Source organism: Tasmannia lanceolata, unplaced genomic scaffold (genome assembly GCF_043159265.1).
Source record: "Tasmannia lanceolata isolate RefF3 unplaced genomic scaffold, GAP_Taslan_0.1 ptg000012l, whole genome shotgun sequence".
Classification (NCBI taxonomy): domain Eukaryota; kingdom Viridiplantae; phylum Streptophyta; class Magnoliopsida; order Canellales; family Winteraceae; genus Tasmannia; species Tasmannia lanceolata.
The window spans coordinates 41249503-41268595 of NW_027518689.1; the positions used below are offsets into that span (position 1 = coordinate 41249503).

Below are 19093 nucleotides of genomic sequence, written 5' to 3' on the forward strand. Positions count from 1 at the left end.
ATAATTTCGCCTAATGTTTGTCCCCCATTGGTAATTGATCCTTAGAATATTAGATGACATTACAAACCTTAGATCACGGCAGCAACCAATTTTCAACATTCATTAAGCCAAAAAAACAAAAAGGTCCCGAGAGCAGTGATTATTCTTCTTTTAACTAGTAGTTTGGAATATCAGGTCTAGATTGTGAGCGTATGAGCATAGGTTTCGTGGCCCACAATATCAGCACACACGTGTGCCACTTGTTGTGTTGTAGACACGATTGGATGATCCAAACCGTAGATGGAAAGAAATCTATTCGACAATCCTAATCACCTTCATTTTCATTTTATGGCCTTCAAAAGGGTGGTTGAAAATGAAATGGCTCAATTGCTGAACATCCATGGCAAAAGGTTCCTCCCTAAAGCTCCAAGTTTTGACCATTGCTTGGCCTGTCCACTATAGGGCCCACCATATGTTGAATGGTCCAGATCAACCAGCTGTACGAAAAGATCTACTCATCTTGGTACATGGTAATGTAGAGGAAAGAAGAACCATTGGAAGTGATGGTCATCTATTATGAGTGTTACCATGGGTGCAAAAAGCTCTACTCTGTTGAAATCTTAAATAGTTTCCACACAATTTTATAAAAATCACAAAATTGATTGATGCCGCGAAGACAGATTAACTAAATAGTTTCCACACAATCTTAAATAGTTCCCACAACACAGCAAATCGTGGAAAAAAGTGAAAAAAATGCATGGAGAAGATGAAAAGATAACGCACCTTGAAAAATGGAGGAGAAAGATAGGCTTCTCCGGTCGTTCGATGCTTGCTGGTAGGATTTCCGTCACCGGAGTGTGTGAGGAAGACGAAAGAGTGGCTAGGGTTTCGCTGGGTAGAAAAAAGATAACGTACCTTGAAATGTGTTGAGAACGGTGGGTTGAAAAAACAGACCCTCGATAAATTTTCTCGCGCTTTGTGGGAAAGTAACTTTCCTCACCTTTTTGCGAGAAAACAAATCAAGGATTCGGCGAGAAAGACCATTTTCCACGTAATACTTTTCAATATCCATGTAATACATATTATTTTCTCGAGAAAGGAAGAGAACAATGAGATTTTATATTTCCCGAGAAAATACACGCAACTTTCCTTTCCATCCCTTTCTCGAGAAGGCAAGTGAACAAAGCCTATAACTACTAAATCCTTCACACGTGTAAATTTCTTTGGAGCTGTTAACTATCAATTTGAAGCTCTGGCTCTATTTTATCTCGAAAATTTAGTCAGAAAAGCACATATTTTTGCATGACAATTCTTGTGGAATAAAAACAATACAACTTACCAAGAGTCTGCAATATGCAAAGAATTCAAGTAGGACACCTTCACCTTTGAATCACACCCAAGGCCCAACTGGAGACGATGCGTGAAATATAGATTCCATTGTCACACTGTGGAATGAACCCAAATCTCTGCATCTTTTTTACTGATTCAGAGAAAGATTGCACCTATATGACAAATGGGTCTGTCCAATACTGTATGCTTTTTAATGGTTTTCACCAGTCGCATTTCAAATGGAATGTGCATACCTGCCTATATCCAGTTTCCTTTATATACATCATTTTAGCGTTAAGCCACTGTTATTAACCAAATTAAGCAATGGGGTTGCCAACTTTCGTACTTCTGCTGTAATTTTAGACCGTGTTTCTAGCTCCTCCTCAATACTGAAAAATCTTAGCCTTGCCATGGGACGTTATTTTGAGACCAGAACCTGTCTGTTTAAGTGTCGACACATTGTGGAACAATTGCCTTTGCGAATTTTCTCAGCCCTACTAACCTCGCGATAAAAGGGGTCGATAATGCAGGCACAAGCTCAATTTTCAAGTCAGCACTACCAACTCAATGGCCGATGGAATGCAGCTCCCATTTACCCTCACCATCAATCAACCTCAACTCCGTGGAATGGAAGGGTATCAGAGCCGGACGCTGTGAAATCCCAAGATATGAAACAAAGGTGAGAATGATGAATAATAGAGAGGAAACTTAAGTACCTGATTTTGACCATAGTTGGCAAAACATGATTCGACAATAAAACGGGAAGGGCAAAAATTCAAGTTTAATCCGGTTTTGGTTAAAAAAAAAACACAGCCAAAAAACGGTGTAATTTACACAGTATAGCAAGGGTAAAGTTGGAAAGTGGGCCAAAAAAACGTGTTTAATATGCTTAAAACACGTTTCAAAAGTGTTTAAAACATTTTCCTAAAAAATGGAGTTTTTTTTTACTGTAAAAGTTTTTTTTTTTTTGGTAAAACCCAACTAGTTTGGGACAAAGGCTTAGTTGAGTTGAGTTGGGTATTTGCTAGTGTAAAAGTTTTTCAAATGGCATTTTTTGAAAAGACAAATGGCGTTTCTGCTAACTATGAATTTGACATGCAAACTTACTTGTGAGGTTGTAACCACGGTTATACCCATTCCTTGTGCTAGCCTGTAGAGGTGCTCTTCAATATCAACACTTGTTGCACTATCAACAAGGAAAATAATATGAGACACCAAGATTAGGTATTTCTGTTAATCACATAGTAAAGAAAAGCTAAAACAGGTCCATAGTTTTTTACTTACTTTGTACACTCATCGAGGATGCCGAATTTAGGGTGGTGAAAAAATAGACGAGCCTAATAAGCATAACATTTGGCATCAATAATGAAAATTACACAATTAGTAATGTTTAATCTATGTTATTGTTTAGAAATGAGAATGTATTAGGCTTACCATGCCTAGTCTCTGTTGTTCTCCAAGGGAAAGAATGTCTTCCCAGTTAGGAGTAGCATCCCAACCTTCGGCCTCTCTTTCAAGAAGATAGATTAACCGAACGTCCTCAAGAATAGTCCTCAAGTGAGTATCAAGTAGATGAGCGGCATCAGAAATTTCACCTAAAATGTCCATGAATCCCTCAGAAACTCTTAACAATGCCATGAATTTCTTACGTTTTCATTTATCAACCTAGGTATGAACCTGCAACCTCAAGCCTAAAGCAGAGCACCATCCAATTAAGCTTAAGGCTTCTTTGTATTGCGATTTTAAATCTTCTATGAGTTTAGAGGGTTCCATGGTTGGCTAATAAGTCTTCTCTCTATATTTACAGGTGTTAGTGAACCATTCCAGATGTGTTCAAGTCATACAGAGTACATGCATCAAACCTTGGTAACAAATTTTATGAAAAGGCATCCATTGATAGCTTTTGAATAAATCAGGCAACCCTAAAAAGTTTTGGACATTTTTAATGTTCTTGGAGAAAAGGAAAGGGTCACCTCAAAACATAAGGGCCACCCTCGAGTATTTTTAAAAAGTGATGGGAGTGTTGATCTTCTCACCAAACTAACAAAGTAGAAATGTTAGAGACTCATACTTGGGTCGGTTGACATGGGTGAGTTACTCATTCACACTGCAAGTTTTTGGTTGACCAAGATATTTTTATCAACCTGGTAGGTCCAAGACCAGGTCAACTAAGGTGAGTCAATGATTTGACCAGTGAGTTTTTAAACACTGTGAAATACATTGACAGTAAAATGATTGGCATACCATTTCCACCATGTAAATACCTGATTCTTTAGTGCCCAAAGGCTATGGTAATATCCGTTCAGAATGGATGATACTTTCCTGATTAAGGCCCTGTTCGTTTCAGATTATGACAACCGATGGTTGGGGCCCCAAGCGATTCTTGGCCCAAAATTACTTTTAAATTTGAGAACCGATTTATAACTCACAATCGGTTGCCATAATCTTAAACGATCATGGCTAAGCAAATGGATGATTTCACTTATCATCCATAGGCAGAGTGTATCCTGATTATTCACGAATAAGAGGAGAACAGGCAAGTGGCTTTAAGACTTCTTGTTGTTTGGAGAAAGAGACGGGGGTATATTATTGTTGTTGAAGGGTGCAGAGTTTGGGAATGCTTACCTTGCCTGAAGATTTTGAATGCCCTCAGTTCTGCTTCCCCAGGAGAAAGAGGGTAAATGATTTGATCCCTTAGGGTTCCCAGGCATGTATATGGCCGCTGAGGCACATAAAAGACACCATACCCGGATCCCATCTCTAGATTGATATCTTGGGATGGTTTGGCAAGCCTTCCGCTCGCAATGGGCCACAGACCACGAAGGACCCTGAAAATAGAACTCTTCCCGCTCCCATTTGGTCCTTGAAATAGCCAAGCAGAATTTTTAGACCATAGAGAAATGGAAATTTTGCTCCCAGAAAATAAAATAATCATTTCACATACCAGTAACAAGCAGGCTCTTCCCCGGTATTACGTCACATGTCAACTGCTTAGCCAACAACTTCTGCCCTGGGGTGAGGATATCGACCTCAGAGAAAGAAATAAAGTCTTCGGCAGAGGTATCATTCCTCTCAGATGCCGCTAGAGAATCCGGCAAAGGAACCTCTGTATCATAAGCATTTGTTAGTAATATGGATTAGCCTACAAAAAAAAATATTCTGGCAATTGTCGAATAATCTTCTATAAAAGAACAGCTAGCTAAATCAACATCTATCAATCGGACATCAGTTATGTAATCGTTGTCTGTGAACCAAATTCAAAAAGCAAAACCAGTACAACTATATTAGAATCTGTGAATTCAAATTGATGTTTATAGGTCAAACTCACATAATAATGTGGTTAAAGTGTTTAAAAACGTGGATGCGGCTGAGTACTCGATTGATGCGGTCATAATTCAGGAGAGTCAAAGGAGTTTTTATTGACTCTGTAGGGCGAAATGCGGAACGCGGCCAAGATAAAGGGGAGTCGACTCAGGGGAGTCCACGATAACGCGGGGGGTTTTTAAAACTATGGGTTAAACTAATAATTCAATTGAGAAAATTGAAAGTATATACAACCTTTCCTTAAAGATTGAGGCTGGACCTTTTGTCAACGAATCATCTCAGTTTCTATGTACAGCTCACCTATTTTAATGATTTTGAAGTGTATGACGGTAAGGCACAGGTAACCTGAAGCACATGTTAGTGTGTAATTCATGTCGCACTGAGAAATAGAAATTGTGTTGTATGGATTCTTTGCTCCCCTATGCAGAATACGTGTCGACACGTTCCAACATGCGAATCGGCCATGAATTCACAAGTGGGACACATCCAGATTCTTGTTATAGCCATGTCCTACAGATATCCTATTTTTTATGAGAATCCTACATATTGCTCTCTTTTAAAATGTGGGTCCGGTGTATTTTCCCTTTAAACACGTTTTCTTAACCTTTTTTCTTTATAAAAGCACAACCCATCCTCTTCTTAATAAATGCCCTAGTACATCGACCCTCCACCTCTAACATCAACCCCCTTCTCCTTTTTTTTCGACTCACTTCATAAAAAATCCTAACGTCTCGACCCTCCGTTATAAAAAATTTCATGAATATATATATATATATATATATATATATATATATATATATATATATATATATATATATATGAGGAATAAGATTGTACGCTCGACCGTACCTAAAGTTAGGTACGGTAGAGTGCCAAATCACATGGGTCCCACATTTTTGGTGAGCATCTAAACCATTCATTTGCAAGGCCCCATCATAGATAGGGTGCATACCAAAAATCAGCTCCATAGGATCATCCTAACCCATCCATTTGTGGAGGCCAAAATGGACAGACAGTGTTTGTCCACAAATCTGCCCATTTTGGCCTCCAGTTTTGGAGGGGTTAGGATGATTCAATGGTGCTGATTTTTGGTATGCACCCTATCTATGATGGGGCCTTGCAAATGAATGGTTTAGATGCCCACCAAAAATGGGGGACCCATGTGATTTGGCACTCTACCGTACCTAACTTTAGGTACGGTCGAGCGTACAATCCTTTTCCTCTATATATATATATATATGAGTTAAGTGAAGCTACACATACGTGTAGCTAACTTAGCTACACCGACGGCTTAAAATACAGTGGGCCCACATTATTTGGGTGATCCAAACCATTCATTTGATAGGACCTCACATTGATAGGGTGTGCCCAAAAAATCAGCTCCATTGGATGATCTCAACCCTTCAAACTGTGGAGGCAAAAATGGACAGATTTGTGAAGGTTTTTACACGTCCATTTTTGCCTCCACAAATCGTAGGGTTGGGATGATCCTATGGAGCTGATTTTTTGGGCACACCCTATCTATGTGAGGGCCCATCAAATGAATGGTTTGCATCACCCAAACAATGTGGGGCCCACTGTATTTTAAGCCGTCGATGTAGCTAAGTTAGCTAAACGTATGTGTAGCTACACTTCTCTCTCTCTCTCTCTCTCTCTCTCTCTCTCTATATATATATATATATATATATATATACACACACACTAGTAAAAAACCCCGTCCATTTTTGCCTCCACAAATCGTAGGGTTGGGATGATCCTATGGAGCTGATTTTTTGGGCACACCCTATCGATGTGAGGGCCCATCAAATGAATGGTTTGCATGTGGGGCCCACTGTATTTTAAGCCGTCGATGTAGCTAAGTTAGCTAAACGTATGTGTAGCTACACTTCACACACACACTAGTAAAAAACCCCGGGCGATGCACGGGCCAACAAAGAAGTGTACGGAGCACATCATAGGTTGATCCAAACCGTCCATGTGATGGAACACAACATAAATAGGTTGTGCCCCAAAAATCATTTCCATAGGCTGATCCTAGCCCTCCAATCTATAGAGGTTTCCATAATATGTTGTTCTTCTTAAATCGAATGGTTAAGATCACCCTATAGATTTTTTTTATTAAAAAAGCATAAAGGAGTGGGGTAAGATTGAAATTATGTGGCTTTAATGGGTGCCTTTGTTAAAAAGTATAAAGGAAGGGGTAGGATTGAAAATATGTGGGTTGAATGGGTGCCTTTGTTAAAAAAAAGTCAAAAAAGTGGTGTAATTCTCATAGAATTTTCAAATAATTCAAAAAATCCTTTCCTTTATATATATATATAGGAGAAGAGAAAAGAAGAGAATTTTTTGAATTTTTGGAAAATTCTATGAGAATTACACATCACTTTTTTTTAACAAATGCACCCATTCAACTCACATATTTTCAATCCTACCCCCTCCTTTATGCTTTTTAACAAATGCACCCATTAAAGCCACATAATTTCAATCTTACCCCCCTCCTTTATGGTTTTTTAATAAAAAATCTATAGGGTGATCTTAACCGTCCGATTTAAGAGGAATTATGGAAACCTCTATAGATTGGACGGCTAGGATCAGCCTGTGGAAATGATTTTTGGGGCACAACCTATTTATGTTGTGTTCTATCATATGGACGGTTTGGATCAACCTATGACGTGGTCCGTACAGTTCCTTGTCGGCCCGTGCATCGCACGGGGTTTTTTACTAGTATATATATATATATATATATATATATATATATATATACATTAAATTTTAAATTTATTTTATTTAATGCAAATTATTGAATCCATGAATCCTACTTTTTCGGGTTTGCCGAATCCAACACCTCAAATCCATGTCGGATCCCGACACACGAATCTGAATCCTTGCAACACAGCGTAGAAAAGATGCGTGATGCCTGAGGCCTTGAGATGCAGATATCCATGAACCGAACCTAGGGCAATTCCCCTGGGTCTTCCTTCTAGGCTCATTAGAATTGGCTTGTAGGTTTTGTTTGTTTTCATAATCTCTCCAAACTCTCATGTTACTGGGCATTCCGTGCATCCCTATTTGTCTTTAAAAGCTAGAAAATGGTATGAGCAAGTGGTAAGGGAGAATGTTTCGACCATTTCTGACTTGCCTGCAGACAAGGTAAACAAAAGTGCAGCTAAAACCGATGGGGTTGAAAATGGTATGAGCAAGTGGGTAAGAGCGAATGTTTCCCACTTTTTTTTAAGTAACAAGAATTTTAAGTATGGCATCAACTTAAATACAAATACATCATCGCAGACAAGGCATCCCACCGATACCGTTGGGAAAGTTCCCATGTTTCCCAATATAACTAGGATTCTAGTTATATGGTGACGAGGGGAAGCCAATCTTAGAAACTCTTGTATGTTTTTTGAAAATCATAGAAACTCTTTTAAGCAAACCCCTATAATTCCTACTAACATGATATAAGAATTTTTTTTTTTTAAAATGTTGAAAGATGAAACTAGAAACCCCATTTCCAGAAAAGAAAAAAGATGAAACTACAAACTAAGACACCAATATAAATAATTTAGATGAACCTAAAACTGAAACAAACAACCTAACATGAAAAATGAAGACTGTTCAAATGTAACAATAAAATCAAAATTTACCGATGAAAAATATGATCAAAAGCCATACCTCTTTCAGCAGCATCAAGAAGCTCTTCCAGCTCAAAAATTCGATTGACACCACCAGAAAGTTCAAGGTATTTTTTATGCAACTCAAGAATGTCACCAAATGCAAGAAAGCTTTGTGATACTACAGATGCTAAGAACCGCAATGCATGAGCGAGCTCCCCTGAACGATAATGAGAAGAGTATTAGAATGGACACCATAAGTGAAACTACAAAGCTATGGACACCGAGAGTGAAACTACAAAGCTACAAGAATAACACGAGTTATTTCACCTTGAGTAGCAGTCAAAGATCGATCTCCCTTGTGTTCCATAGCATATAACAAACTCAGTCCCCATGTCACATTATGTGGGAGTTGCTTTGTGATGAAATCATCTAGTATACCAAACAACCACTTCTTCTTTAGAAGGATCTCAGAGTGATCAAGCAACTCCTTGAATCTAGAATCAACCATCTGTTTATAAAAGAAGAGTCATCAAGCAACTCTTTAGGAGTATCATTAAATAATGAAGGAATGAATGACAACAATGACACTACCAGTTATAAAAGTTAATATCAACAAAAAATTTTGAAGTTCGCAACACCCATAATATCTAAGTTACACAAAATATTGATAGCCTCATTTATTTTAAGACTTTCATTATGCTACAACATTGGCATATACATAGAATTTTCCAAAGCCACAGCTACTTTGATAGGAACAGAATATCATCAAGTCATGCACAACCTTCTTGTGTTGATGAATCAATAAAGGCAACAGAAAGATAAAACGGTACTTATAATTGTCACCTTGATCAGCTTTTGCATATAAATTGCACATATGATTTTATCTTACTAATATAAAGTGCAAAATTACATCTCTTACTGATATCTCACTTTCCCCTCAAGCGATACATGTGTGATCTCATGGCGTTTTAAGGGTATGCAAGATTTACATGGAATAAAGCTCCAAACTTTAATTTAATCAATTTATGCTGCTTCCCTAAAACAAAAGTAATAAACAGCCGCATTGTTTGTTTATAGAAACCAGCTGAATGTAAAATTATCTTAGAAGTAACTCCCACAACCAATGCTACCAAACTCACATGATTTACGAAATATGATCAAAGGGTATGATTTTCGATCTGAATCGTACATTTTGAATCATTAATGTACAATTCAAACACAATTCAACACGAAACCACAGCTCATAGTGTTGTTACGGAAACGTGAGAATAGAAATTTATTTTTACTTGTTTCCCTTTCTTTTTATTCTTTTTTGAAAGTAATCCTTTTTTAAAGTAACCCTTTTATTTGAAGATTCAAGGCCAGAGGGGAGTAGGATTTGGGGGTTTTATAAAACCCCATCTGTGATAAGAATGAAATCACAATATCTTGGGGGTTGTCGATTGAAATCGAGTTGTCTTTCTTGTTGTGATCTACATACAGAAGAGGGGGAAATCATCACAAAAAAAAGATTTTGTAGCGCCGTGCAAAGCTTCAAATCTTGTAAGAAATCATCGCCCTACCCTTTATTTTCCATTTCTTTTTTTTTAAAGGTAGTTATTTTCTATTTCTTTGCATGAGTTTCTTTCTTCTTATTTTATGGGACCAATGGAAAGGGATGTGATGTGGGAGCAATGCATTGTGGCTTCCCCTAATAACAAGCAAAATTTTGGGGATTTTTAAAACCCTATCTGTGGTGAGAAAGAAATCACAATATCTTGGCGGGGCAAACTGTCACAAAAAATAAAAGGTTTTGTAGTGCTATGCAGGGTGGTTTCCAATTACAATAGGACTACACCAAGGATCAGCTCTAAGCCCTTATCTTTTTACTCTAGTTATAGATGAACTTATGGAGGGTATCCAGGACGAGGTGCCGTGGTGTATGTTATTTGCAGATGATATAGTATTAATTGATGAAACCAAAGCAGGAGTTAATGCTAAGCTAGAGTTCTGGAGAACTACTCTGGAATCCAAAGGTTTTAGACTGAGCAGGACTAAGACAGCGTATATGGAGTGCAACTTTAGTAATGTAGGGAGGCAGGGCGAGGCTGTAGTAAATATGAGTGGACATGAGGTACCTAAGAGGGATATCTTTTGCTATCTTAGTTCAATCCTACATAAGGAATGAGAGACTGAAGAGAATGTTAACCACAGAATAAGAGCAGGTTGGTTGAAGTGGAAGGATGCTTCAGGAGTTCTGTGCGACCGTAAAATACCTACCACGTTGAAGGGAAAGTTTTATAAGATAGCTAGGAGGCCAGCCATGCTGTATGGCTTAGATTAAGAAGCATGGGTACTCTCCGGAGACCCACGCACCCATGTCGGGTGCGGGTGCTCTTGGGTACTCTTTGGGTGCGTACCCAAACAACAAACAAAACGAAAAAGTTTGGGGGTTTGTGTATGTATCGGCTGCGCACTCGGTTCGAATTAAAACGAAAATTACAGATTTACAATAGAGGGGCTGTCCCAATTAACAAAAGGAGGGGTTGAATATATTTAGAAAATATATATATATATATATATATATATATGTATATATATAGAGCTTGCAGTTCCTGCGGGTGCCCTCAGCTAAGCTTAGCTGCGGTGGCTCTTTAAAAACATAGGGGCCCCACATTGTTAGGATGATCTGAAGCATTCATTTGAAAGGCCACATCATAGATAGGGTGTGTACAAAAAATCAGCTCCATTGGATCATCCTAACCCCTCCAAAAGTGGGGGCAAAAATGGGCAGATTTGTGGACAAAATGTGTCTATCCATTTTTGCCCCTACTTTTGGAGGTGTTAGGATGATCCAATGGAGCTGATTTTTTGTACACACCATATCTATGATGTGGCCTTTCAAATGAATGCTTCGGATCATCCTAACAATGTGGGGCCCCTATGTTTTTAAAGAGCCACCTCATATAAGCTATATGAGGGCACCCTTAGGAACCCTTTTCTCATATATATATATATATATATATATATATATATATATATATATATATATAGAGAGAGAGAGAGAGAGAGAGAGAGAGAGGAAACTATTGGTGCGCTTAAGCTCACCAAACTTATGGTGAGCTTAAGCGCCCAATCACATGGGGCCCCACTTTGTTAGGATGATCCAAAGCATTCATTTGAAAGTCCCTTACATAGATGGGGGGTGTACCAAAAATCAGCTCCATAGGATCATCCTAACCCCTCCATTTGTGGAGGGCAAAAATGGACAGACACAAATCTGCCCCATTTTTGTCCTCCACAAATGGAGGGGTTAGGATGATCCTATGGAGCTGATTTTTGGTACACCCCCTATCTATGATAAGGCCTTGCAAATGAATGGTTTGGATCACCACAGAACATGTGGGACCCATGTGATTGGGGAGCTTAAGCGCACCATAAGTTTGGTGCGCTTAAGCTCACCAACAATTTCCTCACATATATATATATCCCGTAATTAAAAACCTAACAACTTAGAAGTAATATTAGATTTTGGTGACGTTATTGTTATTTGATTGTTCTCCAATTAAATTGTTTAAATTCTTTACTGAAATTTTATTTTTATAAATATATAATAAAATATAAAAATATATCATATTCAGCGTACCCCCAACGTACCCGTATCCTACGTTTTAAAAAAAATCACATATCCACGAACCCGTATCGTGTCGTACCCGCACCCCATACCCGTATCCGTGCTTCATTGGCTCAGAATGTTGGGCCACCAAGAAGAAGCATTTGCATAAGATGAGTGTAGCGAAGATGCGAATGCTTATATGGATTTGCGGCCAAACAAGGTTAGACCGAATTAAAAATGAAGACATCCGTAAAAAGGTGGGGGTGGCACCAATTGAGGAGAAGATGAGAGAGCACCACTTAAGATGGTTTGGGCATATCCAACGTAGGCCTTTGGATGCTCCAGTGAGAAGAAGTGACTCGTGCCAAGTTGATGGAGTAAAAAAAGGTAGGGGCAGACCGAAAACAACTTGGGCAGAAACAGTGAGGAAAGACTTGAAGGCTAGGAACATAACAGAGAACATGACCCTGGATAGGATAGAATGGAAGAAAATGATCCATGTAGACGAACCCAACTAGTGTCAGAGTTAGACTTGGTCAATTTGAGCCGGGTAGATCCTTTCACCTTCTTCATAAAAAATTTCTAAAGGATTCATTAGCTGACCCCAACTAGTTTGGGACAAAGGCTTAGTTGAGTTGAGTTGAGTTGAGTTGAGTTGTAGTGCTATGCAAAACTCCAAATCTTGGAAGAAATCAACACCCTACCCTTTCCTTTCCATTTCTTTGCTTGAGAAAACAACGATGAGGGATGTGATGTGGGCACATTGCACTGTGGTTTTCCCTAATGACAAATAAAAGTTATGATGCAATTACTATGGGATGTGGGAACCAATATTGTGAAGGGCTGTTTAGAATAAAACATAATAAAAAACGGACAAAGTAATGTCACAGCTTGCACAGAATGCTTGTATTTTGTCAAGAACATCTAAAACGGGCACGGCTTTCGCAAAATGTTTGTATTTTGTCATGAACAAATTCAAGACCCTTTTTGTGGAAAACAAAGAGGAAGAAGAGAAAAAAGTGAGATGATGTATGATGCTGTGTGACAGGATTACCAAGACCGTAAACCCCAAGAAGAGAATGTGAGTGACAAAGGAAATAGAAAGATGACTTTATTTTCATGGAAAAAAGAACGAAAAGGAACCCTAAACAAGCAACCATTACTCAAATATGGAAGAAAGGACAGATGGACAATGAATGTTTGACATTGCAAGATTCTTTTATGCTAATGGACTTACACTAGCAAACCCTTTTTTTCTATGCTATGATTGAATCCATTTGTAAGTTTAAAGATCTCAACTTACACGAGATGCGGAATAAAATCCTCTAAAGACCAATTGAAAAAATGATTGAAGATAATAAGGGTGGAAAAAAATGGGATACACCATCATGTCAGATGGTGGGAGATGGTGTTAATATATTGATTGCCAAATTCTTTGGTTAATAGTCCAATATGAACAATGTTTTGAGGCTCGTTAGATACGTCCAACAAGAAAATTTATTTATGCTTCTTGATACCATTGTAGTAGAAGAAAATGTTGCACAAGTTGTGACTGATAGTCTAATTGAATATGTGAAAGAACGGGAAATGCTAATGGAAAAGATCACAAAAATATTTTTGACTCCTTGTACATGTCACTATGCTTGGAATCAATGCTTGAAAGCACTGGAAAATTTCCAATTCCTTCTGAAACAGTTTCAAAGGTAAAGATGATTATCTTTTACATTTACAACACAGCTGGGTTTTGAATCTTCTGCAGCCACATGGAAGGGGATTTGTTGCCCCTCATTGTAACAAAAGATTTTCTACTTGTTCCTTGACGCTAATGAGTTTGAAATAACCTAAGGTGATATTGATGTCAATGTTCACCTCAGATTATTGGGAAAGAATCCCATTTTCAAAGGAAGTTGATAGGATGAAGGTTTGTGACATTGTGTTAATGGATCCTACATTTTGAACCTCTAAATACTGCTTGAAATGCCAGATCCGTTAGTTAAAGTCCTACACTTGTAGTCTCCAACGAGAGGCCAATAACAAGTTACATCTATATGAAGCTATGGACCGAGAAAAGGAAGGAATTGCAAAGAACATGCACGATGTGAGGATTGAGGAAGAGGTATAAGCCCATCTGGAACATTTTTTTATGAGCGTTGGAACCTACACCTCAATTGCACATTACATGCAAGTTGCAACAAGTTATTTCTAACATCCATGCTTCCGTCATGATGACTAATTTTTAGTAGCCAAGGGTTTTATGATTGGTTAGAAATATTGGTTCAAAATTCAAGACAACCGGTAAAATTGATATGCAAAGAGACATGTTTAAATAGGGGGAATAGGGGTTGTATTATATATACACTCAAATAGGGGGGAATAGAGTTGAATAAAAGAGGTTGAATGCCACTGTATTTGAAAATACGACCTTTATCTTCCAGGGGTTCATGCTAAGAGGGCAGATCTAGGATTTGATCAAATAGGGGAAATAGACGAATAAAAGAGGTTGAATGCCACAGTATTTGAAAAATACAACCTTCAACTTCGAGCGGTTCATGTTAAGGGAGCAGATCTAGGATTCGATCGAATTTCCTTAAAGGGCGTAGATTTTGAACTTTTGATGATGAATGGATAACCAAAAAGGCAAGATCTGAGCTTCCAGAGGGAACCACAAAGATGGACATGGGTAAATGCCTTATGGAGGAGGTAGCAAGAGATGGCACAAGCAACGGTTCTAGCAGTCGTTAGACTCAACAAAAGAAAAGTGTAAACTTCACTTATTCATTATGCTTTAATAGCAATATATTAATGAATTAGTTTCTATTATGCTTCTTACGTAAAGAAAATGTGAAATGATGAATGACGTATACGATACCCAATTATATTATAGAAACTTAACATGTGAAAGGGTAAAGAAAAAAAAACAGGAGAACGAGGAAGAAGAATTTGTTTCTTTAATAGAATTTGAAGAAGAAGACGAGGGCTTAGCTTAAATTGAGGCAAGCGACAGTGATGAAGGCAACGATGACAAGTTGCAGTTTTTATGATTTACGATTGATCTTTGAGACGGACTTGTAACATTTTCTTTCTGAGATGCTGGGGAATGAGTCAATTAGCTTGAATTACTGACAATGTAGTGGATATTTCAATGAATGGGTTTACATGGGAGATGGATTATTAGCCAATTTCTTGTTTTTCAGATTTGTTAATATTCTTTTGCATTTTTTCTGATCTTTTTATATAAATATGAATGAATCTTACAGTTTAATATCCAATATGATTCGACCCCTAGTTGATTTATGATTTGGTACTGAGTTTTTTTGGAAATTTATGATTCGGTACAGATTTTCAGAACATTTTCCACAAATACAAGTTAACAAGGCCAAGATACAGAGATAGAGGTTAGAAGAATTTAGAACACCACATACTGAGATGTAATAAAAAACAGGTGAACCGGTCATTTCTTATCTTGCACTATCAAACAAGACACCAACATCACGTCATATCAGCCACACAAACAGTAACTGACTAACACGATTAAACAACTAGATATTAGCACTAAATGAAAAGAGAAGAGCCAACTTAAAGCAGCTTACAGCTTTTTCTCGGGCACCGCCACCAAAGAAAGCAATGGATTCTGCATGAGTGCGGAGTCTTGCATGAGCGAACCTAATTAAATAAAATCACGTTAAGAAAAAATCGGCAGCAATATTACAACATGCAGAAGCCAAGAGGTTGTATGGGATGGACCTAAAGACTCCCTCGAGTTGTTGCTCTCTACTTGCAAGATCACCAAATTCAGGAGTAACGGTCCTCAGAAAACCCAGTCCAAGTAACATATAAGCATACAATATAGCCACTCCTCTTCGGCCTGTTAACAACTTCATTCTCCAAGTGAACCTACAATTATTCAATAATGAATAAGGTGCCTAGGAAAAGAAGAGGAATATAGCAGATATAAAGGTTCATCAAGATCTTGTATCAGCCAAATGCAAGCACAAGAAAAAGTTTGAGCATCACCAACAGGCATAGAAATCTCACCATAGAATGTCAACTGAAGGCTTTACCAATCCAGTAACCAATCCTGATAAATCGGCTGTCAATTTTTCCACATCATGTGTTATTCTCTGATCTGCATCAATATTTTTACCAGGAATTTGGAATACCTGGAAGAGATACATATTTGATATTTATTTAGCATAAATGATGAATTGATGATTTCTTTAGCTGTACAAAAGTAAAGTAGGCCTTAAAATACAGAAATGGTTTTAGTCGAGTCCTAAACCAAAAATGCCGAGTGAATGGAACTCCATATCATTTACACGTACTATAAAAGATATCTCAAACTGAGCCCTATCAAAAGAGTCACAAAGCCACAGGCAGTCCTTTGAAAATTCAGATAATGGATTAAAGCGTTGGCTGTTACTGGGATGCACTGATCCTTTATTGTAACAAACAGTTGAAGGGTACCTTGTAGAAAGCATTCTTTCTCAAATAGTTCTCCAGTAGATGTTGAGTCAAACGAATTCGCCACCCAAGGGCTAGCCTGGATTTTAAGTATCTGTAAAGCAATAACAACTGTTTTTAACTCTGCAAACCAGGAATAAAATATATCACATTTTCTTTTTTTAACCAAAAAAGGCATACATGTGTATAAGGCCATAAGTACAGTTAGCAACAATTTCACAGCAGATATGAGAAAGACAACATCCTAACATTCGGCGCAGCAGATATGTGAAAGACAATATCCCAACATTCGGGGGATTCAATCTAAAACTAAAATAAGATGAGGAATTAAACAGAAAATACATTAACAAATAGCCAAGTATAATTGTGGAAGATACATTATGGTTTTTTTCTGAATGGTGGAAGGTATATTATGTTAATACATCATGAGCATCTATAACTAACAGAAGATGAGGAATTAAACAGAAAATACATTAGGGAAGTGCAAAGAGTGCTTCTTATTTATTCTCTAAGGTGTTGGCTTTGGCTATCGTTTGAGCCAAGTCTCTTCCAAGTGTTCAATACTTCAATATTTGTCTCTGCCTATGATTTATGGCAGGGGTGGCGCGAGGTTTGTTTTAGCATAAAGAGCCAGCCAGTCGATTGTTCAGGTGTGGGAGCCTCCGTCTAGTGGTTTTTTAAAGTTCAACTTTGATGGTTCTAGACTCAGAAATCTGGGTCCAGTAGGTATTGGGAGAGTTCTTAGGGATGCCGAAGGAGGTGTGAGGTGGGCTTTTGCAGGCCCTATTGGTATAGCCGATTCTAATGCCGTGGAGGTGCGCGCCGTTCATAAAGGAATAAAGCTCATTGTGGGTGAGGATCTAAATAATGTAGTGGTTGAAGGGGACTCCTTGAACGTCATTCGATGGTTTTCTGGATCTTATCTATCCCCCGGGAAATTTGCAGCTTATTTCAATGAAATTAAAGACATTGTTGGCTCTTCGAGTATTTCATTTCGCCATATCAGGAGATCGGCTAATGGGGCGGCGGATAAACCAGCTAGGATTGGGGCTCAGTAAGAGGATTTTGAGATTTTTGACTTTCTTCCCCCATAATTTTGTCTTTTCCCTTTCTTTTAGTCTTATCCTTTGTATATTCTTACTCTCCTTTTATTGGACCATCTCGGTCTATTTTATTGAAGCAATTCACCATTTACCATTAAAAAAAAACTACATTAACAAATAGCCGAGTATGATTGAGTAAGATACATAATGTTATACATCATGGGCATGGAATTAGGAAATCATATGTAATGAGCAAATGCATATATAAAGATGTGACATACATATTAATATATTGACATTAACAAATGTATTATATATATATATGAGAGAACGGTTCCTACACATATGTGTAGATAAGTTATCTACACACTAGCTTAAAATACAGTGGGGGCCACATTATTTGGGTGATCCAAACCATTCATTTTTAAGGCCCTCACATAGATAGGGTGTCCACAAAAAATCAGATCCATAGGATCATCCTAACCATTCAAACTGTGGAGGCAAAAAAATGGACTAATTTGTGAAGGTTTAAAGACATCCATTTTACCTCCACAAATCGTAGGGTTGGGATGATCCTATGGATCTGATTTTTTGTAGACACCCTATCTATGTGAGGGCCTTTAAATGGATGGCTTGGATCACCCAAACAATGTAGGCCCCCACTGTATTTTAAGCTAGTGTGTAGAGAACTCTCTACACGTGTAGGAACCGTTTTCTATATATATATATATATATATATATATATATATATATATATATATATATATATATATATATATAGAGAGAGAGAGAGAGAGAGAGAGAGAGAAAAGTGTTTCTAGTCCGGCCGACTAGAGATACCCATGTGTTTTTGGGTGGCGGACTAGAGAATGATCTCTAGTCGGTCGGACTAGAAACACTTTCCTCATATATATATATATATATATATATATATATATATATATATATATATATATATATATATATATATATATATATATATACACACACACACATATACATTAACAAATATAAACAAAGAGGGCGAGCCTTGGCGCAACGGTAAGGTTGCTCCATTGTGACCTAGTGGTCACAGGTTCGAGTCACGGAAACAGCCTCTTTGCAAAGCACAGGTAAGGCTGCATACATCTAGCCCTCCTCAGACCCCGAAATGGCAGGAGCCTCATGCACTGGGCCACCCTTTTTTTAACAAATATCCCAAATATGCCACAACAAATAGGTAAAAAGAAAATTAAAGTTGTAAATTGAATTGAAAAGGGCCAGAATACCAAACATGATATTTAACACAACGAATAAGCTACATTGTAGAGAACTAAACCAAGTGAGTGCATACATTTAGCTGAAGCATCATATTACATGTTATGAAATATTTGTCACCAAAATAAATTGTTTTGTACATCAATGAAATTTATAGGTAGAACAATGAAAATGGATTCATGGCTAAATTTTCCCTTCGATAAACATGAGAGATCTAATGGCACATCCAAAATACCTCACTTGAGTGAAGATAACCAGATAGAACACTCCTACACAATTCAATCCAATAACTAAGAAATAATGCAAAATACAACTGCCGACACGGTAAGTTATGGGGAAACTGCAAGATTTCTTTATCCTTGTCTTCTTTTGTCCAAAATACCTCTGGGAAAGCCAGGGGACTGAAAATCAAAATGGGTACAAACAGGTAGGCCGGATATTAGCCATAGAACTGAGCACACTGCAACTTAGATTATTGGACAAGAAAATCAAGA

General features: G+C 37.7%; 1 protein-coding gene across 2 annotated transcripts in view; it reads right to left on the reverse strand.

The window, feature by feature from the left end:
• Positions 1-1211: 1211 nt before the first annotated feature.
• The window catches only part of LOC143888237 (ABC transporter D family member 1-like), a 66732-nt gene continuing 48850 nt past the window's right edge, over positions 1212-19093 (reverse strand). For both annotated transcript variants that reach the window (XM_077392598.1, XM_077392597.1), the window contains exons 15-26: positions 16303-16393; positions 15874-15998; positions 15583-15732; positions 15429-15501; positions 8571-8751; positions 8302-8460; positions 4253-4414; positions 3934-4170; positions 2743-2903; positions 2593-2645; positions 2416-2494; positions 1212-1959 (exon numbers count right to left, since the gene is read on the reverse strand). In XM_077392598.1, coding sequence (XP_077248713.1) covers positions 1873-1959; positions 2416-2494; positions 2593-2645; positions 2743-2903; positions 3934-4170; positions 4253-4414; positions 8302-8460; positions 8571-8751; positions 15429-15501; positions 15583-15732; positions 15874-15998; positions 16303-16393 — 1558 coding nt within the window. In that variant the 3' untranslated portion in view covers positions 1212-1872. The remainder of the gene's footprint in view (positions 1960-2415; positions 2495-2592; positions 2646-2742; positions 2904-3933; positions 4171-4252; positions 4415-8301; positions 8461-8570; positions 8752-15428; positions 15502-15582; positions 15733-15873; positions 15999-16302; positions 16394-19093) is intronic.